This window comes from Lissotriton vulgaris, chromosome 6, assembly GCF_964263255.1.
Source record: "Lissotriton vulgaris chromosome 6, aLisVul1.2, whole genome shotgun sequence".
Taxonomy (NCBI): Eukaryota; Metazoa; Chordata; class Amphibia; order Caudata; family Salamandridae; genus Lissotriton; species Lissotriton vulgaris.
Window position 1 is genome coordinate 498,617,927 of NC_141694.1, and position 24,752 is coordinate 498,642,678.

Here is a 24,752-nt window from a genome sequence, read left to right on the forward strand (position 1 = left end):
GGAGATGGGAGGCTTGCGCTATCCTGTAATATCGTTCCAGGTCTGGTGCAGCCAGTCCCCCTTGCTCGTATGGCAATTGTAGTACCTTCCACTGTACTCTAGGTTGCCTTCCAGCCCATGCCAGTCGCACCAGCAGTTTGTTTATGGTCGCGAAGAAAGCTTTCGAGAGGACCAGCGGGAGATTATTGAAGAGGAACAGAAACCTCGGGAGAATAACCATTTTCATCATAGCTATTCTACCCATCAGTGAGAGCGGGAGCTTAATCCAGAGCTCCACGTCGTCTACGAGTTTGCTATATGCGACCCCGTAGTTTTCCCTCAACATGATGTCAGGATCTGTGTGGAGCATGATGCCCAAATACCTTACCGGTTCTGTGGACCATTGTAGCGGGTAGTCCATCTCGAAGGGTTCGGTTATCGGGGTCAGCGGGAAGGCCACCGATTTTGACCAGTTGACCTTCAGTCCCGAGAGCGCTCCAAACCTGACAACTTCCCTCAAGACCGATGAAAGATTATTGGCCGGGTCCCTGACGTACAACAGGGTATCATCCGCATACGTGGATATACCAATCTTGTAGGTGGGGTAGTTGATGGCTTCATAAGAGTGGTATTCCCGAAACGCACATGCCAGTGGCTCCGCCACCAATGAGTAGAGTAGCGGGGAGAGGGGACACCACCGCCTCGTGCCTCTGCTGATGGTGATCGGCTCCGAGACCGCGTCCCCCAGCCTAACTCTCGCCGTGGGCTTGTGGTAAAGCGCGCCCAGGAGTTGGAGGAATAGCTCCCCCAGCCCTAGCTTCTTCAGTACTTTGCGCATGAAAGGCCACTCCATGGAGTCAAAGGCCTTCTCCATGTCCAGGAAGACCGCAATGGCTTTGGTGTCATGCCTAGTGTGCTGCATGGCCCCCATGACCGTGCGGATGTTGTACGTGAGGTTCCTAGCCGGGATAAACCCTGCTTGCTCCGGGGCTACCAAATCAGGCGCCACGAGTGCTAGCCTGGTCGCCAGGACCTTCGCATAAAGCTTAGCGTCTACATTTAGGAGGGACAGTGGGCGGTAGGAACCTGGAAGATCATGGGGCTTGCCTGGCTTTAATATCGTGACGATGAGTGCCTCTCTCATAGAGGGCGGCATAACGTCGTACTCACATATCTCATCAAAGAGGGTGGAGAGGTAAGGTAGCAGCTTGTCTTTGTACGCCTTATAGAAGGCCACCGTCAGTCCATCAATCCCGGGCGCACTTTCCGATCTCATGCCGTCTAGCGCGTCTGAAATTTCCTCACGGAGTATAGGGGACATCAGGAATTCCCTCTGCCAGTTCTCCAGGAATGGCATCTTAATATAGCTTAGGTAGTTGTCTATTTGGTCCTCTACCCCTGTGATCTTGGTAGTGTATAGGTCCCCGTAGAATCTCCTAAACTCTGCAAGTATGTCGTCCTCCGATGTTAACATCGCTCCCCCTGGTGTTTGCATTTCCGTGACTACCTGCCTACGTCTGGTGCCCTTCATGATCCTGGCTAGCAGCGCTCCTGGGCGGTCTCCCTCTCCATACGTTCGGGCTGTCGCATATTTTCCTAGATGTCTTACCTCCCTATCTGCCTCCTCGTGGAATTCTTTCAGTAGGTCCTGCAGGGTCCCATCCTCAGGAGAGGTCGGGTGAAGTAGCTGGTGGAGTTCGCAGTCTGCTATTCGCCCCTCTAGGTACTTTAGCCTGTTTCTAATCGCTTTCAGGACACTGGAGTGTTTTGCCATGACAACCCCCCTGACGTACACTTTGAATGTCTCCCAAATTGTCCCAAAGCTGTCAACTGAACCTAAGTTAGTGGCGAAGAAGTTATCTATTTCCTCCCCCAGGTCAGCTCTAAACGCCTCGTCCAGCAAGGAGTAAGGCGGGAAACGCCACGTGAACGGGGGAATCCTCCGCGTGGGAGTATCCAGCACCAGCAATACCGGAGAGTGGTCCGACAGGGTACGGGGAAGCACCCTGCAGTCCCTGATCATAGAGAGTAGCGTGTGTGTGGACAGCCAGTAATCTATCCTGGTATGGATGTTGTGATACGCAGAGTAGTGTGTGTATCCCCCCCCTAGTGCTATGTCTGTCTCTCCAAACATCTACCAGACCCAGTCGCATCATTTCTGCCTGCATTTGTTGCGCGGCCGCCGCCGGGCGCCGGGGGGGGCCCGCCGACCTATCTAGCTCTGAGCTAAAAGTGAAGTTGAAGTCACCCCCCCAAAGCAATCTATCTGCGGGCCACTCAGCGCAATGTCCCACCACTGCCACAAAGAAGTCAGGGGAGTCATAGTTCGGGCCATAGACGTTCATGACCAGTATGTTGTGGCCCTTGCCCACGCATCTGCTCAACACAAACCTCCCTTCCTGTTCCGCTTTCAGCAGTGTAAGGGATAGCTTGGATTTCGGGTTGACCCATGTAAGAACCCCCCTTGCGTGTGTGGTGAAGCCTGCGTAATTGGAGTTCCCCTGCAGCCCCCTATGCGTGAGCATCTTGCTGGTGTCGGGCAGGTGCGTCTCCTGCAGTAGGGCCAGGTCTATGTGGTGTCTTAGTAGGTATTGTAGCACCTTGCGGAGTTTGCGATAGTCATTTAACCCCCTCACATTCCAAGTGACAGCCTTGAGGGCATCTGTGTCACTCAGTAAATCTCCGTGAGTTGCATCAGCCATAGTCCGTGAGAGAATACATCAGTGTCAAAGCAGTTACAAGCGCCACCACCCTCTGTTTGTAGCAGTAGCCCACCCTCCCTGTGGAACATAACATTGCAGAGCACATTTTGGACCCCCCCCGAACATCCCTGAACCCAGAACTCCCAACTCTCCCCACCTCCCACAGTCAACCAACCCCAACCTGATATGACCGAGTTCCCTGCGTCCCTCCCTCCCACCCATTTTCGACCCCATTCAACACTTCTCAACACAGGCCCGATACGAGCCGGAAGCACTGTAAGCGCTGGGGCAGAGGTAGCCTACAAAGTCTCTTTATCGTCCACCGTCCGTTCTGGACTCCCGTGCAATGTCCATAAGCAGCCCCTTCGCCCGCGCCCCCATGTGCTAGCGCGGCAGTGAGCAGTAAGTACAGTATTCTACCAGCATTCTTGGGCCCTTCCCCCCCCCTACCCCAACCTCTTCGTACCTTCAATGTGCCGGGCCCCCTCGTGATCCCCCCAGCTCAGTATAACTGTAGCATATGCAGCACAGCCCCCCATCAAAACCATTTCAAACTGTGCGGATCTCACCCACAATCTCGGAAACAGCAGTCTGTCAGTCTCAGTGGCTTGCTCCGAGGGGGCACTCCCTGGTCCGCCAGGGGAGGAGTGTCATAGTGACCGGAGTAGTTGTGCCTCCGGAGCGTGTCTCTGCACCCCCTCTCTCATCAGTCTTGCTCCTCCAGGTCCTCATCGCCTGAACGCTCCTCTGCGCGTGCCGTTGGGCTCCCTCGGTTCTCCTTGATCCACTGCTTCAACGATTTCTGCAGTTCCTTGGGGTCGGTGAAAAAGTGAGAGTGCCCTTGCCTGTTGATGCGCAGCCGCGCCGGGTACAACATGGGGTAGTCCAACCCCAGGTCTCTAAGTTGCTGTTTGTAGGGGACGAACCGCCGCCTTTCCTCCTGGACTTTGGAGGTGAAGTCAGGGTATAATGATATGGTCATTCCCTCGTACTGTAGTTTCCCCTTCTCTCGAGCAGCACGGAGGGCAGCGTCTCTGTCCCTGTAGTTGAGCAGTTTCGCTATAATCGGCCTAGGGTTCGCGCCTGGAGGTGGCCTTGGTCCCAGGGTGCGGTGGGCTCGTTCCACTATAAACATAGGGGAGAAGGTGTCGTCCCCCAATAAAGCCTTGAGGAGTTTCTCAACGAAGAGTTCCATTTTACCCGTTTGGGTCGACTCCGCCACTCCCGTGACGCGGATGTTAGAACGCCTGGAGCGTGCTTCCAAGTCCTCCGACTTCTCCTGTATCACCTGCAGCAGCCTTCCAAACTGTTTGCGGTCGGCGTCCCATTCTGTTTGCGCCTCCTCCGCCTCCGTCAATCTGCGCTCCGCCATATCCAGCCGCTCCGCATGCTTATCCACTCTTTCCGTCATCCGGTCCATCCGATACGCCAGTGCGTCAATCTTGGTGCCAATGGCCGACATGCCTTCCTGCAGGCCTTTCTCCATTGTTGTAAGCATCCCTTTTATTTCAGCACACAGTGAGGCACTCGGGTCGGCAGTAGCTTCCGGAGACTGGGCGGCTGGTGGTTCCGGCCCCTTCTGTCTCCGTTGGTCAAACGTGAGTTTCGTCTGTGTCTTGTCCCCTTTGCCCATCGTGCCGGTGGCTGGGGAGGCTGTGGACCACAAGTGTTAGAGTTCGATAGATTCTCAATTGTTCAACCCGGCCGCTTAGGTCGTAGGTTCTGGCGGGCTCGGTGAGGCCTATAGGCTCAGTAGGCCGACTGCCAAGTTTCCCTTCGTCAGAATCACCAACTCCAGGGCACCCCCGGACCAGCGTGTTGTGCCTGTGGTGGGGGCCGCAGCTGTCTTTCTCACCCCAAATCGTGCTCCGCACCCCCGAGTTACCAGGGAGTCCTGTTAGGCAGAAGGCAGAGGCGCTCGTGTCTGTGCTGGGTTCCGTCGGCGCCACGTGGGTCTCACTGGCAACCGCTGTGCGATTACGCCTCTATCTCGTTCTCCCCGCCTGCTCCGACGTGGCCAAAGTGTTTTACAGGGGCCCTCAGATAGGATTGCAGCATGTGGGGGAGCTGTAGGGGCCGTCGACCACAGGACCCGTTCAGCTCCGGTTCGCCGTCATCGGGCGGCCACACGTCGGGTGACGCAACTCGGCTGTGCAGTTCAGGAAATGCCGGGGATCGCGGCCTGGTCCGGCTCTCTCCAACCGGTCATGTAGCGGAGGTCTCCCGCGCACGCACCTTCCTCAAATTTCCGTCGGAGGTCTGTCAGGGGTAGGGGATTCAGCCCCCGCCGGAATTGCATGGTGTTCGCCGCTAGAAGAGGATCTTTTTCGGATATTTAGCGGCGCTAGCTCGGAGCTCCGCTCTTACGCGTCCGCCATAGACGCCGGCTAGCTCCGCCCCCCGCGACCCACTTATACTTAACTAAGGTATCAGTCACGCCACCAGAAGACCCGTCTATCGTCTCGCCATACAAATCATCACAAAGTGTCCAAGACAGGGCGACAGTCAGGGCAGCAGTCCTTCGTAGCCGTCAGGAAAGCGTGAAGCCTCGCAGCAAAAACCTTCAGTCCACATTCGACATGCCGGGGTCGATGGAGTGGGGGCCCTTTTCCGAAATTTCCTCACGAAGCTCCTCACGATCTTCAGGCTTGGACCGGTACCGCTGAAGTCGCCCTACGTTGGGCGCCAACTGAAGAACCGGGTTTTTAGAACCCAGCGGCTCGAGGGGCACGCCCAAAGTCTTCGGATTTACCTGTCTTAGAATACAGAGACACGGGATACTTCTTGGTGGCGACAAAGATCGAGTTTATTGGCTTCATCCAGAAACAGAAGTCCATGAAGTACAACACATTGTATATTCGTAGGAGACTGCTCAAATTTGTAAGGCGAGTCATCCTCTTTTATGCCAAAAATCACATTCCGGACAAACACCCACTAATTACAATTTGTCCAATCATAGGTATTATTTCAAAAGGTATCGCATGACTTTTCAGTTGTCCGGCCCATCATTAATTATACAGGAAAGCCCAACATTCCTTCTTACACAAGCCGGACAAACCCATAATAAAAGGACCACAACCCATGTCATAAAAGAGGCCATAAAGGAAGAAACAGAAACAGATAAGGAGCAGGATAAGGGGTGTGTGTGTGTGTGCATACTAAACTTTACAATGTCCTGTGGTCTGATCCTCAATCTTGATCAGTTATCGAGTAGGGAACTGGCTTAGCAAGGTCAGCTTCAGGCAACGAGGTCAGTTCACTCGGTTCATCCAAAAGTCAGCACAAACTCGAGCTAACGTGTACGTGTACTAAGGGCTCGTTCGGCCATGCTCATCGGCCTATGTGAGGGCAACCACAAAATGGCTGCCATGCACAAAATGGAACCCATGAATTGGAACGAAATCTCCAAATACATAGTGAACCCGTCGGTCTAATATGACAAAATCACTCGTACTTGCCGAACTCACTAGTTACGGTTCGCTACTATCAAATTCATAACGAAACCATGACATTTATTAAACGGGTTTAGAATTCACGGAACCTCACCTCCCCAACCCCCCGTTGTAGTGGTCAGGCTGGCTTGCTTGCCAAGCACCGTACTGCGAGCTGGTCTTACAAAAATTGGCAGGGTTGCTTAGGGTTCCCTGTCCAGCCCTGCCAGTCCACATATAACATCAAGGGAATTATGGACACCCCGCTTTAACAGCTACGTTAGGGGTGGTGTTCTTTATGGGCCTTTTCTGTCTGCACCTCAGCAGACAAACGCTCATCTTTATCGCTGAGATATAGACACAACAGAAGAGCAAGCTGGAACATGGAAAAACGGCAGTGGGTAAATGGAACAGGGAAAGAAATAAGGAATATTGGAAGAAAGGCTGAAAATAAGGACAGTGGACAAATGTGTATGTGGATGAATTAATAAAAGGAATGGTGAATGATAGATGGATGAACAGATGGAAGAATGGCAAAGTAAAGGGATGGTTGGATGGATGAGTGAGTGAGTGCCTAAATGGATAGGTGGATGGACAGGTTAAAGGATGGCAGAGAAAAGGAATGATGGATGAGTGAAGGGATAGGAGGGTGGCATGCGAAAGGATGGCAGAGTAAAGGGATGGATGGATAGGTTGACAGACAGGTGAAAGGATGGCTGAGTGAAGAGATGGGCGGATGAATGGCCTAACAGATGAGTGAATAGATGGCAGACTGGGTGTATGAATAGCAGAATTGATGGAGGGATGGATGGCAGAATGGATGGGTCGATGGCACAGTGAATGAATGGATGGCAGAGGGAATGAATGGTTGGCAAGGTGAATGGATTGATCGATGGCAGAGTAAATGGATGGATGGCAAAGTGAATGAATGGATGATTGTATAGCAGAGTGGATGGATTGATGAATGAATGGCAGGATGGACGAAGGGATGGCAGAGTGGATGGATGAAGGATGGATGGATGTACGAATGGATAGCATAGAGGGATGGTAGAGGGGATTGACGCATGGCAAAAATGATTGATGCATGACAGAGTGGATAGTTGGATAGCAAAGTGGATGGATTGATAGGTGAATGGCAAAGTGGATGGATGAATTGATGCCAGTAGCTGGCCTAGTTGTCTGGGAGCGCCACCCACCCCTAAACAGGAGATTAAGAGCTTGGGGGTGTGGCTGGAGCAGGACCTGTCTTTTAAGTCACACGCAAAAAAGACCGCAGGGGTGTGTTTCGGCCTGCTCCGGTCAGCCCGGAAGATCCTACCCCTCCTCCCGATAGCCTCCAGGAGGTTACTAATTCAGGGGCTCATCATTTCAAGGCTGGATTACAGCAATGCGTTGTTTCTAGGGGCTCCAGAGGCAACGTTAAACAAACTGCAGCAAGTACAAAATGCTGCTGCAAGGCTCTTGACGGACCTTCCCAGGCGGCAATCAGCTCGCCCCGCGCTGAAGGCGCTTCATTGGCTCCCTATTAGAGAGAGGGTGAAGTTTAAAGCACTTTGTATCGCCCATAAAATTCTGCAGGGGAAAGGGCCACCTATCCTACAGGGTATGGTGCAATCCTACAAAGCCCCCCGTTCCCTTCGCTCAGATCACCAACATCTGCTGCAAGTCGCGAGAGTAAGAAAGGCCAGGACCGGTGGTAGAAGATTTTCCATAAATGTGGCAACATTGTGGAATTCCCTCCTGCTGGACCTGCGCTCCGAAACGGGCACCTTACGTTTTCGCAAACTTTTAAAGACCCATCTGTTCCCTGCCTAACGCTTTTGTTCCTGATATGGTGTGTCTCTCTGGTGGAGCACTGGGATGCCCAAGGGTAACCACGCGCGATATAAAACTCATTAATAATAATAATAATAATAATAATAATAATGAATGGATGGTGAGTGCAGTGTGGATGGATGGCAGAGTGGATGGATGTCTGGATGGATGGATAGCAAATTGGGTGGATGGATTGATGGGTGAGCTTAGGGATGGATAGATGGTGGAATAGATGGATGAATGGCAGAGTGAATTGCTGCATGGCAGAGTGGATTGCACAGTGAATGGATAGATGGGTGAATTGAAAGGTAGATGGGTGGTTGGATAGATAGATGGAAGAATTAATGAATGGATGGATGCATAGTGGATAGACGATGGATGGAAGAGTGGATAGATGGATGGGTGGATGGATGACAGTGGATAGATTGATTGATGAATGGCAGGGTGGATTGACGGAGGGCAGAGTGGATACATGGATGGCAGAGTTGATGAATTGATAGACCAAAGGCAGTGGATGAATGGTAGAGTGAATGGATGAATGGCACAGTGGGTGGATGGATGAATAAATGGATGAATGACAGACTGTAAGGATGGATGGCAGAATGTGGGCTGGACAGATGGATAGCAGGCCAATTGGATAGATAGCAGAATGGATGGATGGCAAAGTGGATGGATCAATGAGTGGCAGAGTGGATGGATATAAGGTATAATGAATTGATGGTTGGCAGAATGTATGGATGAATGTCAAGATATTTTAGGATGGCAAATGGATAGATATCAAATTGGGTGGATGAATGGATGAATAGATGGAATGGATAAAGACTGATGGATGAAAGAATGAATGATGACAGAATATAACAGTGAAATAGTGGCTATCAGTCGGAGGATGGAAGCGTGAAAGACTGAATAGATAGATGCATGGATGGAAGTGACAAGGAAGCTGTTTTAGGGATTGTTCGGCTCACTTGCTTTGTTTGCTTGGAGGAATCGGTGCTTTAGTTCAGAGTGGGGGCTTCTTTAATTTTCTGACTCCTCTTTGTATAACATCAAATATGCTATTGTTCGTTTTTGTTATGTTTATTGTGGTACAGAAGGCTGCTGTGGCAGAATGTAGGCCCATGCACCCTTCAGGGTGCCCCTAATTTGTCACAGCTCTTCATCGCACGGGGGAACATAATTTTGCTTTATGCCTGTGGTAGGCTGTAACCTCTCTAATGTTGATAATTGTTTTTTCTTATTAGGTGTCGTTGTCCTGGAGTAGAGCTCAAGCAAAACCCTCTGAAAATGTGTCTTTGAGTATTAATGTGACAGAGGCTGCATCATTAGTTGGATTAATAGTAGCTGAGAAAACTAAAAACCTTTATGGAGCTGACAACACAATTACTGAAGGAATGGTGAGTGTCAATCGGATTTTGTACAACACTTTTCAGGTAATGAAGGTGCTACGTAAACCAGCATCCACTGTGCCAATGGTGTGAGTAAAAGTAGAGTAAAATATAAACAAGCAGTGCATAATTTGGTAAACTGAGCTATCTGGCCCATTTCTTACTCCTACACTCTGACAGGATGAGACAGAGAAAATCTTCAATTTTTTGTATAAAAATGGATCTTGAATCTCCCAGCTATGTTGGGCAGCAATATGCATGGCAATTCTGTGGTTTGAGATCAGAAGAAGTGCATTCTGTAATGCCCAGATCCCCTGCTCTTGGCCCTTGGGAACACACTCTTCCCAGCGTTAGTCACAGGATCGGACTAGAACCAAAAATAGCCAGAGCACCGAAATAAAAGTGCCCCCCTTAGCTAACCAGATAGCTAAAAAAAAGTGTCCCACAATTGGAAATAGGGCCAGTTTTAAGCTTCTGAAGACACGCTGTAGAGTATTGTGTAAAGTATGGGAAATTGCATGCATTTGTCTTTGCGGCAGGCAATGTTTGTTTTAATATCAGAAAATTCAATAGTAAATACCAGCCCACGTGGCCTTAAAATAAGCCCACAAACTGCTAAAAAACTGTCCCATCCACTGATCTATGAGAACAGCCAATCGGACACTACCTGATTGCCCTACATACCAGTCCGACCCTGGTTAGTCACTTCCATTACTGTGTGAGCCCCTTTTCAAGAAATGTTATACATAATTTTCCAGCTGCCCTCATGCTACCCTTTTTTATCCTCCATTGCAATTTAGACTGCCCTGGACACCGAGCTATCTTTTAAAGACAATACAATTATCTTAGTACAAAATGGATCTTCAAGAGTAGCGCAGGTCTGACTAGTGCCAGAACTCCTATCACAGATTTAGTAAGTGCTTCCGGTCACCAACAGATGAACAATCCAGCTCTTTTTTACTACCATAAAGTTACCTTGTTTTTCTTAATGGTACGGTATGTCTGCTTATAAATATTAAGTGTTAATGTTGTCCAATTATCTTGTATGGGTAATGATCACGCACACTGTTGTGCCGTTAGAAGACGAAAATATTATTTTTTTAAAAGCAAATGCAAGTCAACATGTTAAAGACCAGATGTTGACAGTATAAGCGACCTTGGTATAACTTGTGGTTGCCAAGGTAAATTATAATTATACGTTGGCTCATGTGTAGACCATGAGAAAGCAAAGGATTGAGGTCTGCAGGCCCTAACAGCAAGCATTGTGTCAATTGAGGAGTTATTAGTGGATCAACAAGGGTGGCAAAATCAATACCCAACTGCGCAAAAGAAGTGGTAAATTGCAATATAAGCTATTGATGGAAAAGGACGAAAGGGTTGAAGGCTCCCTGCCTGCTGACAAACCAAGGTAGGTATGGGAGTGAGGACACTAAAAATGAGTTTCCCTAAGACCCCAATATTTGTGGAATGGAGAAAAATTCCATAGTATATCTGTCAAGAACGGGGTGGTTATCACAATGAAAATGCCCATCGATGTCTCCTAGTAGAGTGGGTGGGTTTTGAGTGACAGCACCCAAGACACAATAGAATGATTGCAAATAATACAAATAAGCATTCCATTGGTCGGATGTCCGAGCAGTTAGCTTGAGTGGGACTGAGTGACTTTAAAGGGACAAAAGGGGAAAGAAGCTCCACCAAGTTTTCCAGTGATAGAAAGTTGATCATGGAGGTTAATTATTTTTCTTGAAAATAATAATAGATGCCATCAGATAACCCCTGTAATTTAGGTCCTTTTGAGTGTACTGTGGCATACCTGTGCAAAGTAAAACCACTGTGGTGGAAAGGTTGTTATCCTCATAGCAGTACCCACTTAATTGGACACGCAGAACAATCAATATACACAATACTGACACCCAGGAGGTGTGGGAAGCAGAGTGGCTGCATGTTCAAGTCTGTCAGTAGATTCCATTGTTAGCAGTGTTGTATGGCATGCAGGGTTGGAACCTCCGAACATTAGTTTGCATGTTTGGGTTGAGGGACTAAAGAGGAGCACTGGAATGTTGGTTCCTCAAGTGCTGTTTGAACCAAAAATGGCTTTGAATATTTATTGACAGGATGTAGGAATCTGAGGAGACTTCTTACCCGTCCCTAGGTTTAAGTGAGGCCTTCCTTAGGTACTGGACAAAACCCTTAACCAGAGGACGGGAGATCAGTGACCTGGTACTGTGGAAAAAAAGCTGTCAATTTTGCAGATGTAGGCACACTGGGTCTTTGCTGGTTGTACACTGTGTTCCTATAGCTTAGTCATATGTATACGCATAGAAAGCTGAGACAATATACTTGTGTACGGTGCCCTGTGGTATTTCTGGACTTCAATTGCTGCTGATCTTGCGCCTTCTCCTACTTCTAATGGGCATGCTTCCAATAAATCCCAGATGAGTGTACAAGATCTTTGCCAATGACCTTCTATCCTGGATAGTTGTTGCCTGTTGAAGGAGCTCGATGTTCAAGTAGCACACGAAGGGGGACCATGGCAACCAGTATGGATTATACTAATCTATTAAAAAAACATATAGAGGGATAGTGAAATCTTTATTGTTTCAGTTAATAAAAACCATACAATATCGAAATATTTTATATTCTCTTTTCCTTAAAATTTTGCAAAAGTTTTCAACAGATTAAATAAAAGTGATCTCATACATTAATATACAGTGTTAATGACTTTTTGGCTAAAGCAAAACAATTCTTTTTAACCTCATCGCTGCTATTGATATTTTCCCCCTGTGCTGGGCCCTAATAATAATGGGTGTGGTCGTGACGGAACCATTCCGTCATCAGCACAGCTCAACCGTGTCTGATGACGGAATGGTTCCGTCACCAGCATCGAAGGGGTTAAAACCTATCTAATCTATAAAAACCGATGTACCTAACCCAATATATGTTTACCAAAAAAGCAGGGCTTCCATAGCTACTTTTTTTAGTCTCACTATTATAGTCAATGATCCTGTCCCTACTAACAGTTCATATTAATATTTGCCAAACACTACCCCAGCAATGGCGATTTTGTTATCCTTTTTCATTATTATCTGTTCATATTGTATCAAAAATGTCATAATCTTACAATTTAGACGGGAATCCGTTGCGTCCAAACCCTTGATTATTGCGGTTCTACAAGACCTAATGCCTCTCTCAATAAATCTTTTTCAAAAGCCACACCCTGGTCTGCCTTAAGCCAGGGCGTATACAAATAAGATGAATAAGGTCTTGCTTCTCGATTCTACATAGTGTACATGATGTAGGCCCATTGTATCTCCCTTTGGGCTGATCTGCTAAACTTGGTAATAACCCAAACCTGGTGGCCATGAATTTCCTTTTTAGATAGTATGAGTATGTTGTACTCAAATATTCTGCCGGATGTAATTTTGTTTAGGAATGTATTATCATCCAAGCGTGCAACATCTTTGCAAATTTATTTTTATAATCTATTAATGCATGTATTTTCACCATTTTATTTACCACTTTATGAAAAACGGGAAAGGAGGGGGACTGTGCCCAAAGTTCTTTAGACTTTGTTTCTTCCATGGCCGATTTCAAAAACTTGCCACAAATGGAGTGCTGATCTTCTTCCTGGGCTTGCCACAAAGCATTGTGTAAAACGTTTGCTCGACTCAATCAGATTCTATACCAACTCTTGACATATGCATAAATTCTTCCAATCCCTTGCTGGATAAGGCCAAATTCCAACCTCACCTGTGCTGGTGACGCATTCTGCATAACTTAAAGACCCTTTTGTGTGCTCTTACTTGAATCCAACAGTTCAGCATCTGTTCCATGTAAAACAATGCTTTCCTACTCCACTGTAGGCATCAATTTGGCGGCCATTACATCTAGTAAGGGCTTTAAAGATGGACTCTTTAACTTTTTTGAGAGGACACAAAATGCGTATATTAGACCATTCCCTTTTGCTTCCAAATATTGTTTATGTTTTTTGAAATTCAAACGATCATCAATGTACAGATCTGGATATTTGTAGTTATTAACTACCCCAAATGTTATTTCTCCCAGCCTGACAGGGAATTTGCGTCCTGCCCACTTTGCAATAGTCATCGTCTTTGTTTTCTTTATATTGATTTCCAAGGCGTTGACCTTCGCAAATGACGCTAGCTTGTTTAGTGATCTTTGTAAGCCTGGCTGAGTGGGACTATATCATCAGCGTAACAAAGATGTGATATCGGCAATGGTCCAATGGACCTAGACGAGGGGGATGAGCATTTATCTCATTTAGTTTTATTGAAAGATCAGCCATAAAAAGAATAAATAAGTGGGGGGCTAATACGCAGCCTTGCTTTAGCCCTATTGCAGTGTGGATTTTCCTTGAACTTCTCGTACCATTTGCAATTTTGATTCGTATCCATGTTCCTGTATACAACTGAATAATGGCACGCAGTAGGACCTCTGAGATACCCATTTTCTTCAATTTACACCACAATAGACCTCACTCTATGGTGTCAAAAGCTGCTTTAAAGTCAATAAAGCAGAGCTGTAATTTTAAATTCAAACGATTACACCTTTATGCAATCATGGTCAAAGCGAAATCCAGTTTGATTCATAGGAATCAGCTTATTTTTAGTAGACCATTCTACTAGGTCCACCAGGATTAATGAAGCATAGTATTTCGCTTCCACGTCAATTAGAGCTATAAGCCTATACTTTGCAGGATCCGATCTGTCTACGCCCTTGAAATTTGGTTAATTATAGCACCTTTCCAACTCATCGGCAGGTTATTTGTTAATTTTGCCTCCAGGAACAGACCTGACAACGGACTCGCCTAGTATTCGTGGTCCCCAGAGAAGATGGCCTCCAGTATTCCATTAGGCCCCGGGGCCCCGTCCCTTCGACCTGATTTTATTATTTTTATTATCCTGTCGGCTACCTGGCAATCCAGCGTTATTTGGGGGTCCTTCATTTTACACTGTTCCTTAGGTGTATCTGGCGACTTAGATTCCAAACCAATATAAGTATTTTTATTTTCACCACCGGTATCTTTCTTAAAAGTACTTCTCAAGTAGTGTACCCAGTCCGACTCTGTCACACAAGCGCCATTTATGGTATTTTCAAAAATGCTTGATTGTTATATTTTTTGGCGCAAAAACGAAGCCTTATCTAGAACTGCTCCTGGTTTGATTTTTGATCCTTCCAAATTAGTTTTTTGTATAATCTTTTCAGATTTTTTATATCATTCCATGGAGTCACATTGTTATTTATCTTGTTCTTTCTAACCGCCTTCCTAATTTCTTTCCTTAATGTTAGTGCATTATTTGACAGTTTCGCCGTCTCCCTACTTTTTTTTATATTTTATGTGCCCCTGTTTCGGTGCGAGCCTCAGAAATTTTGTAGTAAATTTCTGTAGCTGTATTTGATTCTATTACCTCCTTTTCTAGCTTTGTTATCTCAACTAGATTACCTGCCGAACATCTTATACGCTTCAAATTAGTTGTTGATAGATTACCTATTCTTGTAGAGGCTTCCTGATGTTTATTAAAATTGATTATTATTTCCAAATGCTGTTGTGAATGGTCACTTTGTGTTGTAAACTTAATCATGAATTTCCTCACTTTATTCAGTAAGGACCGAATTGTGAAGTCTATTGTTGACTGGGCATTTATTCCTTGATATGTCCAAGATGGAGGCGTTGTTCCATTTATTATTCTTAGACTTAGATGTTCCAGGGCCATAACTGTTTTTTGGCCAATTAAATCCCTGTGTTTTGCCATTGTAGATGTTTGTACTGGTACCGACCAAAAACGTTTTGCGCAGTTATTAACTCATCTTCCTACGGGGTGTAAATAAGGTTGGTATTAAAACCCCCTGTTATTATGATTTCCCACTCTGGGTGCGGCAGTCTGTATTCTGTGATTATCGAGAATAGGTTATCCAACTGCTGTTGTTTTTTCCTTCATTTGAGTGAAAATATTAGTAATATTGTTGTTAAATCATGTGTTGCCAAATTGTCTAATTTGATAACCTGTATGTCTGGAGTGGTTGTATTAAGTTGCTCCGAGCCTATGGCAATTGCTGTTGAAATATATACTGCTAGGCCTCCCTTTACTCTCCCATAGTGATTTGATCTTACAGCGTTGAAGTAATGAAGTTTATAATTCGCTACTTCCTGCGGTATTAACAACCAGGTCTCTTGTAATACAACAATATCATATTTACTCCAATATGTTGGTGCAACATATACTAATCTATTTTTCAATGATATCGGTTAGCATAATTCAAATTAGGTAACTAAAATAGGTGGACATATCCGGGCTTCTGCGCTACAATTGTTAGGGCCCAATCTTAGTGGTGGCACATTCCTCACAAATGGCTTCACCCAAGAGCCATTATGGGGTAAGTCTAGAGGGAGATGGAGGATTATGCCTTCTCGATGTATATGTCTTTCGGCGGAATGATTTCTAATCGTTCTTTGGTGATTTTCAAATGCGTAATATTTATTTATTTTCTCACACAGGGAACTGAAACAAAAATAAAGAAACAGCCAACATGTGTTTTGCCCATATAGCCCATCGGCCGAGGGCTTCTTCAAGGCTGAGAGGGTGTGGATATAAAAGAAAGTAAAAAGGGGGTACAGACAATTAAAGTGTGAAAAGAAAGTTTGAATACGGGGAATGACAGTTAGGGAAGAGTGACATGGGAATAAGGTGTCGTCGGAAAGGTAAAAGATTTCGAAATATGAGGGACCGAGTAAGGGGAGGGAGGAGGGGAGAGGAAAGTGGGTAGGGCACAAGAGGGGAGGGAAATAAAGTCACAAAATTAATCATGCAACAGTGTTCGGTATTTTGGCATGTATTCACGAACCTAATATTAAGCGAAAGTCACCTCTGAACATCAAGGTAATTCATGTACCGTCATTCTTAATTAGACATGTAAAATCAATAGAAAAAAGGATTAGGGATGGTGGAATATTCCACAATTTGACACATAATTGCGAATTTAGCATGGAGAAACGGGCATGCATGGTCATCAAGGTGATGCATGTACAGTCAAATGTACATGGATACCTAAGGTCACAGAGCCTTATAGTCGATGCAAATACAATTAGACAGTATTCCACTTTTTGGCATAAACAAAATATTTGAGTGTTTAATAAGCTGCATCATCCTCATCTGATAATTAAACAAATGTGATATCGAACATAATTAAGTAAGGTAAGGAGAAAGACACGTACAGTAGTAAAGCAAGAAAAAAGAAAAAAGGGAAGAAAGAAGAAAACGTATATGTAATATCTTGGTGAGTCATGAAGAAAGAGTGTGAAAGTAGATTCAACAGGAGCACAGCGACATGATAGTTGGACATATGTTAAACGCAGTTAAAAGGCTCATTTAGCAGATTCAGGATGGTAGAAACAAACAGTACATCTATAGCACTTACCAAGGGTTCGTTAGTAATGGTTGTGCTCCTAAAGCAAAATCCCAGATGAGTGTACAAAATCTTTCCCAATGACCTACTATCCTGAATAGTTGCTACCTTTCGAAGGAGCTCGATGTTCAAGTAGCACACGAAAGGGGGACCATGGCAACCAGTATGGATTATACTAATCTATTTTTCAATGATAACGGTTAGCAATATGCTAATTAGAATATGCCTTTATTTAAGACATTTACATTAATACATTTTCCATAAGGACTACTACAGAATTAGCATGTTGATGACAAATCTTTAGCTGTTGAGTAACATTGTAACATAGGGACTTCTGAAGCTTTTTATAATGTGACTCTCAAAAGCCCACAAAGCCTCCTCAATTAAACATATGCTTATATATGGGATTACGAAGCAGAATGTATTGTTCTCATTGACCTGAATTCTGCTACTATGACTGACATGACACCGATAAGCTGACAGCCACTTTAAGCTACAACTCTATCTCTAAAAAAACTCAAAATTTACATTAATGATCTTCAAAGTACTGATGGAAGAAAGACATATTGGGGCCTATTCATTAGCAGTTTTTTTAATGTACATTCAGTTTTATTGCAGAAGGACTACTAACGTACTACAAAATCCTAGTAAAAAAAACATGAGTGTTAATCTTCAACTCTCCTGTCTTCAGTGGGAATATCCTCACACACGTGCGTTAACATCTTAGGGCCCATTTCTGATCTCGTTCGGAAAGCATACTGACCGAATCTGTTACGGAATGCTTTCTTTACGACTCGGATCAGGGGAGTCTGACTGAAGGAGTATGGTGCATCTGTATGCAACTGGATCCGATTCGGGCAGCCTATCGTTTACTTTAATGGGAGCCTGTGTTCCGAACGTGAACACAGGCCCCCATTGAAGAAAGGGATGGTTGGTGAAAACCATGAACCCTGTGGTGCCTGCCACACACTATGCATGGTTGGAAAGGGGAGACCCATGGGTACCCCCAAGGACCTGATTCGGAGGGCCTCGGGGTGAAGGGGGGCCTGCTACAGGCCCCCCAAAGACTGATTCCGGCAGCCGTTTTGTTCTGGGCAAACCAAATTGGAATGGCTGTCCGAATTGGTCATGGTACTTGCTCACTATGAAACCGAGTACATAGAGTTGTACGAATTTGGCTTCGGAAAAGCTCAACCTGTCCGAATGCCTTTCAGAACCGATTCGGCCAGCCCTAACAGTTTCTAGACATCGTACTTTGTCATTCGGAACTGGGAATGAATTGGTCGGAAACAAAGGTTCCAGATCGGATTCTGCAAACCAGAATCCAATTTGGTGCCCTTCCGAACAACATTGGAATCAGTCCCTTAGAAGTAAATGTGGGCAGGAGCATGGGTAGTGGTTCAAAAATAGGATATACTTGCTACAAAATAAGTAGGGTTTATGGAGGAATAAGTAGTGATTAAGAAAGTGCTAAGTAGGGGATTTAGAGAGTGCTATACACCCATCCGCAAAAGAGTAAGCCCATTCCTTATAACAAACTGCACTTCTAAAGTTACTACAGTCAGACAGGGAGAGAGGGATGTAAAATAAAACCAAATAGGAAATAATGTTATATTTAATTATTTAAAAAGTGCCCTAAATTTTACCATAGGGAAATCTCCACCCCGTGGCAGATATCTCTGTATGGTAAAGTATTTACAATGCATTAAACCTGGAAAAAGTTTGTAAAATATATTTTTCCATTAAACATTATTGTAAATTAATTTTAAATATTTTTTTAATGCAAAACAAAAGCAAAAAGATGCCACAGTACTAATAACCTGATTTTGAAATAAATCTCTAATTAATTTAAATATAGTGCATTATGTTACATTATTTACCGAAGTTTACCTTAAAAAATCCCACTTAAAGTAGGAATAATAATTGTTATCATGTATTGATAATTATTAAAAGTGACACTTTTGAGTATCTTCACACTTTTTTGTGACTTGCCAAAGTAGTAAAGTTACTCCCAAATATGATTTAGCTTGGCGAATACCCTCATATATTTGTAAAGTCTAAAGTGTTGGTTTTCCAACAAAGGTGTATGCCCTCAGGGGATGGTGTTTTGACATGAGTGTGAATACACTACTTTATAGCACTGCAGCTCATCTGTTTATGGAGGTCAAGTTCTAGTTTGTGAGAATGCCTTCCTTTACAGTGATGGTGATGGAGAGGTGTGGCCGGCAGGCAGTGGCAGGAGAAGTGTACACTGAAAGAAAAGGTGTAAACAGACATGAGTTCTGGCCCCTGGCAGGAGAGACAGACACTCCCTGGAGTGTTAGGTGTTGATGGCAGACGTTAGTGACAGTTCAGAGTTCATAGTTTAGCTGTGACAGGTGTGACCAGAAATTAGTGTAGAAGTGGATGCTGACAGATGAAATGTAACCTAATGGAAGACGTGGCCAGGGAATGTAGACACTAATAGAAATAGAGAACAGTGATGTGAGAGTTGGAACAGAAGGTATGGACATGGGGTCAGACAGGGTAGCATTGATGGGAATGATAAAAACTGGCTGACAGAGAGACATGTGAGGCCTTTGTTTTATTATATGAAGATCACTTGCTAGATTTACGAAACCCACACATACAAGATTTCAACGTTATACATGCCTATTTCAACTCAAAATGCATGAGAGAATAAGAAGGAGGGGCAAAAAACTGACCAGTATTAACAATGATTTGTTAAATAACTGGATGATTCTGTAATTTTGTATTGTGAATAATTAGTGCAAATAAAATGTGTTGGGTAGAGTGTACCCTTTAAGGACACAGAATAATTCTTTCAACGTGTGGCCACTGTAATGTCTGTGATTTATTTGCATATTTGTTTTACATTATGAATTTTATTAGACTGATGTGTGCTCCTCTTTTTAGTAGGTAAAGGGATTCTATAACATAATATCAAAGTCAAAAATATTGTAATGCAAAAATATTGTGGTCCACAATATCAAGGGCCTGATTCACAAAGGTCTACTTATACTTTTGTGAATGTTTACGATTCTTTGCTAGTCACAAAGGTATTTTAGTAGTAATATCTTTATGCCTGTGCAGTCGTAAAGATACTATTACTAAAATACCTTTGTGGCTAGCAAACAATCGTAAACGTACACAAAAGTGTTAGATTACCTTTGTGAATCCAGGTCCAAGTCTACATACTTATCATGTAAACTACAAACACATCTTCTGAAAATATACTGATACTAAATATCAAGATTGGGTATGTAAGTGTATATATAAATTGGAAAGCATTTAAAACTATACTAACTTAAAAAATAATTAACATCTGTACATATAATACAGCATGTAAAAATAAAGGGAACTTTGTTATTATTTACTTTACTATGGAAGAATGACATTTACTATTCCCATTCCAACCTAAGCAGAAAAAGGGAAAGTGCTGGCCTTTAGAGAAGTTACTATTTTCACTTCAATCTGAGCAATGGTATGGAAAGTATTGCACTTTGGAAGAATGCAATTTACAATTGCCACTCTAATCTAAGCAACAGCTGAAGCATTGTGCTTTGCAGGGGTATATTGGGGCATATTATCAAGGGGGTTTATCTCCGCTTTTTTGGCTTTAAAAGCCAAGAAAGCGGAGATAAAAGTATCTCCCTATTACCTAGCTGCCGCTAACACCAGTTAGCGACAGCTAGTAGGAGATAGCGACCATCTTGGGCCCCACTTTGCATATCAGTGATATTTATCACTAATGAGATGCAAAGTGGGCGTGCCAAGATGTTAGAGACTGAAAACAGTCGCTAACATTGCTATCTCCTATTACCAACTTTTGGAGATATTCGCGCTAAGCGGGAATATCTCCAAAAGCTAACACCTGCCCTGAGCTGTTCTTAGCCATGTTATCCAATGGGAGGTGGATAACATGGCTAAGAGCAATAGCTCGCTAATGCATGAATATCGCTGACTTTTCAGCGATATTCATGCTTTGCGGCGATTTTTACCGCATTTGCGTTAAACCTTGGTAATACCAAGGTTTATTTGCGGTAAAAATCGCCGCAGCGCTGCGGTAAATTTTTGTCTCTAACCAAGCAATAGCGATAATTATCGCTATTGCTTGGTAATATGCCCCTTTGTCTCTTCTCATTCTGACTTTGAAAGGGTCAGATTTACCATTCTCACATCAACCTAAGTAACAAGAAGGAAAGAACTGGACTTTGAAGGGTTAAGATTTACTATTCTACTCCAACCTAAGCAACAGCAGGGAAATCCTTGGTCTTTGGAGGGGTCAAATTTGCTATTCCCACTAAGCAACTGTTAGAAACGCGCTGGACTTACGGGGCAGGGGAACCGATTTACTATTACAGTTCAAGCTAAGCAGCAGCAAGAAAAGAGTTGGAGTTCGAAGGGCCCATATTTGTTATACTCACTTCTCGCTGAGCGATTTTGGAGGGCCCAGATTTACTATTTCCATTCCAACCTAAGCAACAATAGAGAATGCGTTGGATCTTGGATGGTCCAGGTTTACTATTGCCATTCCAACATCATCAACTGTAGGTAATGTTTTACACTTTGGCATCCACAGATTTGCTGTTTCCCCTCCAATCTAAGCAACTTCAGGGAAAGTCTTGTACTTTGTAGGGGTAAAATTTACTATTCCCACTCAAGTTGAAGTTAGGAATTTGTATAGCGCACTACTCACCCAGAGGGTCTCAAGGCGCTTGGGGGAGGGGGTGCATTATTTATCGAATAGCCAGGTTTTGAGGTTCTTTCCTGAAGGAAATGTGGTTCTGGGTAAGGCGGAGGTGAGTGGGGAGAGAATTCCAGGTTTTGGCCGCCAAGTAGGAGAAGGATCTTCCTCCCATGGTGGATCTGTGGATACGCGGAACTGCAGCGAGGGCTTGATTGGAGGATCTTAGTTGGCGGGTCGGTGTGTAGAAGGACAGTCGTGTGTTGAGGCATTCGGGTTCTAGTTTGTAGAGGGCCTTGTGTGCGTGGGTGAGGAGACAGAACGTTATTCTCTTGTTGACAGGAAGCCAGTGGAGGTCTTTCAGGTGACCGGTAATGTGAGCTTGGTGCGGGATGTCCAATATGAGTTTGGCTGATGCGTTTTGGATGCGTTGGAGTTTTTTCTGTAATTTGGATGTGGTTCCGGCATAGAGGGTGTTTCCATAGTCCAGTCGGCTAGTGACCAGGGCGTGGGTGACAGTCTTTCTTGTTTCGGTGGGGATCCAACGAAAGATTTTTTTGAGCATACGAAGTACGTTAAAGCAAGAGGATGAGACGGCGTTGACTTGTCTGGTCATCGAGAGGGAGGAGTCTAGGATGAAGCCTAGGTTACGTGCGTGGTCTGTGGGTATGGGTGCCGTTCCCAGGGCTGATGGCCACCATGAGTCGTCCCAGGCAGAGGGGGATGATCCTAGGATGAGGACTTCCGTTTTGTCTGAGTTAAGTTTTAGGCGGCTGTTTTTCATCCATTCGGCTACTTCTTTCATGCCTTCATGAAGATTGGTTTTGGCGGTGTTAGGGTCTTTCGTAAGGGAGAGGATCAGCTGGGTGTCGTCAGCGTAAGAGATGATGTTAAGGTTGTGTTGTCGCGCGATGGTTGCGAGGGGACTCATGTAAACGTTGAAGAGGGTGGGACTGAGTGATGATCCTTGTGGTACTCCGCAGATGACTTCGGTGGCCTCTGATTTGAATGGGGGCAGTTGGACTCTTTGGGTTCTCCCGGCGAGGAACGAGATGATCCAGTCCAACGCATTTCCTTGTATGCCGATGTTGCTGAGGCGTTGTATGAGGGTGCTATGACAGACTGTGTCGAAGGCAGCGGAGAAGTCGAGTAGGATGAGGGCAACTGTTTCTCCATTGTCCAGTAGTGTTCGGATGTCGTCTGTAGCTGCAATAAGGGCGGTTTCGGTGCTGTGTTTGGCCCGAAAGCCGGACTGTGAGGAGTCGAGGGAGTTGTTGGATTCAAGGAAGGCGGCAAGCTGTTTATTGACGGTTTTCTCAATGACTTTGGCGGGGAATGGGAGGAGGGAGATGGGGCGGTAGTTCTTAAGTTCAGAGGGGTCCGCTGTGGGTTTCTTTAAGAGGGCGTTGAGTTTGGCGTGTTTCCAGCTTTCTGGGAAAGTAGCGGAGTTGAAGGAGCAGTTGATGATATCACGGAGATGGGGTGCGATGATGGAGTCTGCTTTGTTGAAGATGTGGTGGGGACAGGGGTCGGTTGGCGAACCTGAATGGATGGAGTTCATTAGGCGGATGGTGTCTTCAGTGGTGATTGGGTTCCAGGCATTGAGGATGTTAGAGGGCGGTTTAGGTTCGGAGGTGGGTGGAGTGGACTGTTCTTTGGAAATGTTCTCAAAGCTGTTATGTATGTCGGCGATTTTGTTGTAGAAGAAAGAGGATAACGAGTCGCAGAGTTCTTGGGAGGGAGTAATGTCGTTTGAGGCTGTGGTGGGGTTGGTAAATTCTTTGACGATGTTGAATAGTTCCTTGCTGTTTTGGGCGTTGTTGTGGAGTCGATCCTTGAATGCTGACTTCTTGGTGGATCGGATCAGTTGGTGGTGTTTGCGGGTGGCTGTTTTGAAGGTGGTCACGTTGTCAGTGGTTGGGTTTTTTCTCCATGTTTTCTCGAGAGTACGGCATAGTTTCTTGGATTTCTTAAGGTCCTCGTTGAACCAAGGGGCCTTTTTGCTGCCCTGTTTAGTTTGGTGGTTTTTCAAGGGTGCTAGTTCGTCAGCACTGTGAGTGATCCATTGTTTGAGTTTGGTGGCTGCTTGGTTTGGGTCCGATGAGAGGGTGGGAGGGTTTTGTTTGAGCGATGTGAGGAGTTGGTCGGTGGTGATTTTGTTCCAGTTACTTCGTGGAATAGGTTGTGGGGGGTTGTGGGTCGAGGTAGTTTTGTAGTTGAAGTGAACACAGCTGTGGTCCGTCCAATGAAGAGCTGTGGTGTGATCGAAGGAGATGTGCTTGCTGGAAGTGAAGATTGGGTCGAGCGTATGTCTGGCTATATGGGTGGGGGTGTCAACAAGTTGTTTGAGACCAAGATTGGCCAGGTTGTCCAGAAGGGTGGTGGTGTTGCTGTTGTTTTTCTTTTCCATGTGGAAGTTGAGGTCTCCCAGTAGAATGTAGTCCTCGGAGGCGAGGGCATGTGGGCTGATGAAGTCAGTGATGTCTTCGCTGAATTGTTTACGGGTTCCTGGTGGTCTGTAGATGAGGGTGCCTCTAAGTGTGGTTCTGGGGTCGGTGTGGATCTGAAAGTGGAGATGTTCGGCGGTTGCAAGGTTGTCGTCGAGGCTGGTCGTGATTCTGATGGTGTTCTTATGGACGATGGCAATGCCTCCTCCTGTTTGGTTGGTGCGGTCCTTTCGGATGATCTTGTAAGCGTCCGGGATGGCTATGGCGATGTCGGGCGCTGAAGAGGCGTTCATCCAGGTTTCTGTGAGGAAGGCGATGTCCGGTGAGGCAGTGTCAAGTAGGTCCCAGAGTTCAGTGGCGTGTTTGTGGATCGAGCGGGTGTTTAACAGGATGCACTTCAGGTGGTTAGGGTCTGAGCTATGTTTGGAGTTAGTGGATGTGGTGGGGGTCTTGATGCAGGCGAACTTGCAGGAGTGGCAGGCAAAGGGACCGTGGGTACGTCCTGGGGCCGCTTCGTAGCATTGTGATGTGCGTCCGGTGTTAAGGGCTAGGAGGGTGGCAGCGTCATACGTTATGCGGGATGAGTGCGGTTTGCGGGGGACAGGGGGTCTGGCGCTGGGTGCGGTCCAGGTGCGGACGGGCGCAGACGGGCTTACCTTTGGTGCACACTAAGCAACAGTATTAAAAAAATGTTGGATTTAGGAACGGTCATATTTACTATTCTCACTCTAACCAAATTAATGTAGGTGAAAGTATTGGACTTTGGGAGGGTCAGATTTACTGTCCCCATTCCAACTTGAGCAACAGTAGGGAAAGAGCTAGATTTTGGGGTGTCAAATTTACTATTTTCACTCTAACTTCAGCAACAGTAAGGAAAGTGT

General features: G+C 45.4%; 1 protein-coding gene across 1 annotated transcript in view; it reads left to right on the forward strand.

The window, feature by feature from the left end:
• Window positions 1-24,752, forward strand: part of LOC147707489 (CD109 antigen-like) — a 943,435-nt gene that overhangs the window by 476,211 nt on the left and 442,472 nt on the right. Inside the window, exon 15 of the mRNA XM_086926506.1 lies at window positions 9,169-9,321. Coding sequence (XP_086782632.1) covers window positions 9,169-9,321 — 153 coding nt within the window. The remainder of the gene's footprint in view (window positions 1-9,168; window positions 9,322-24,752) is intronic.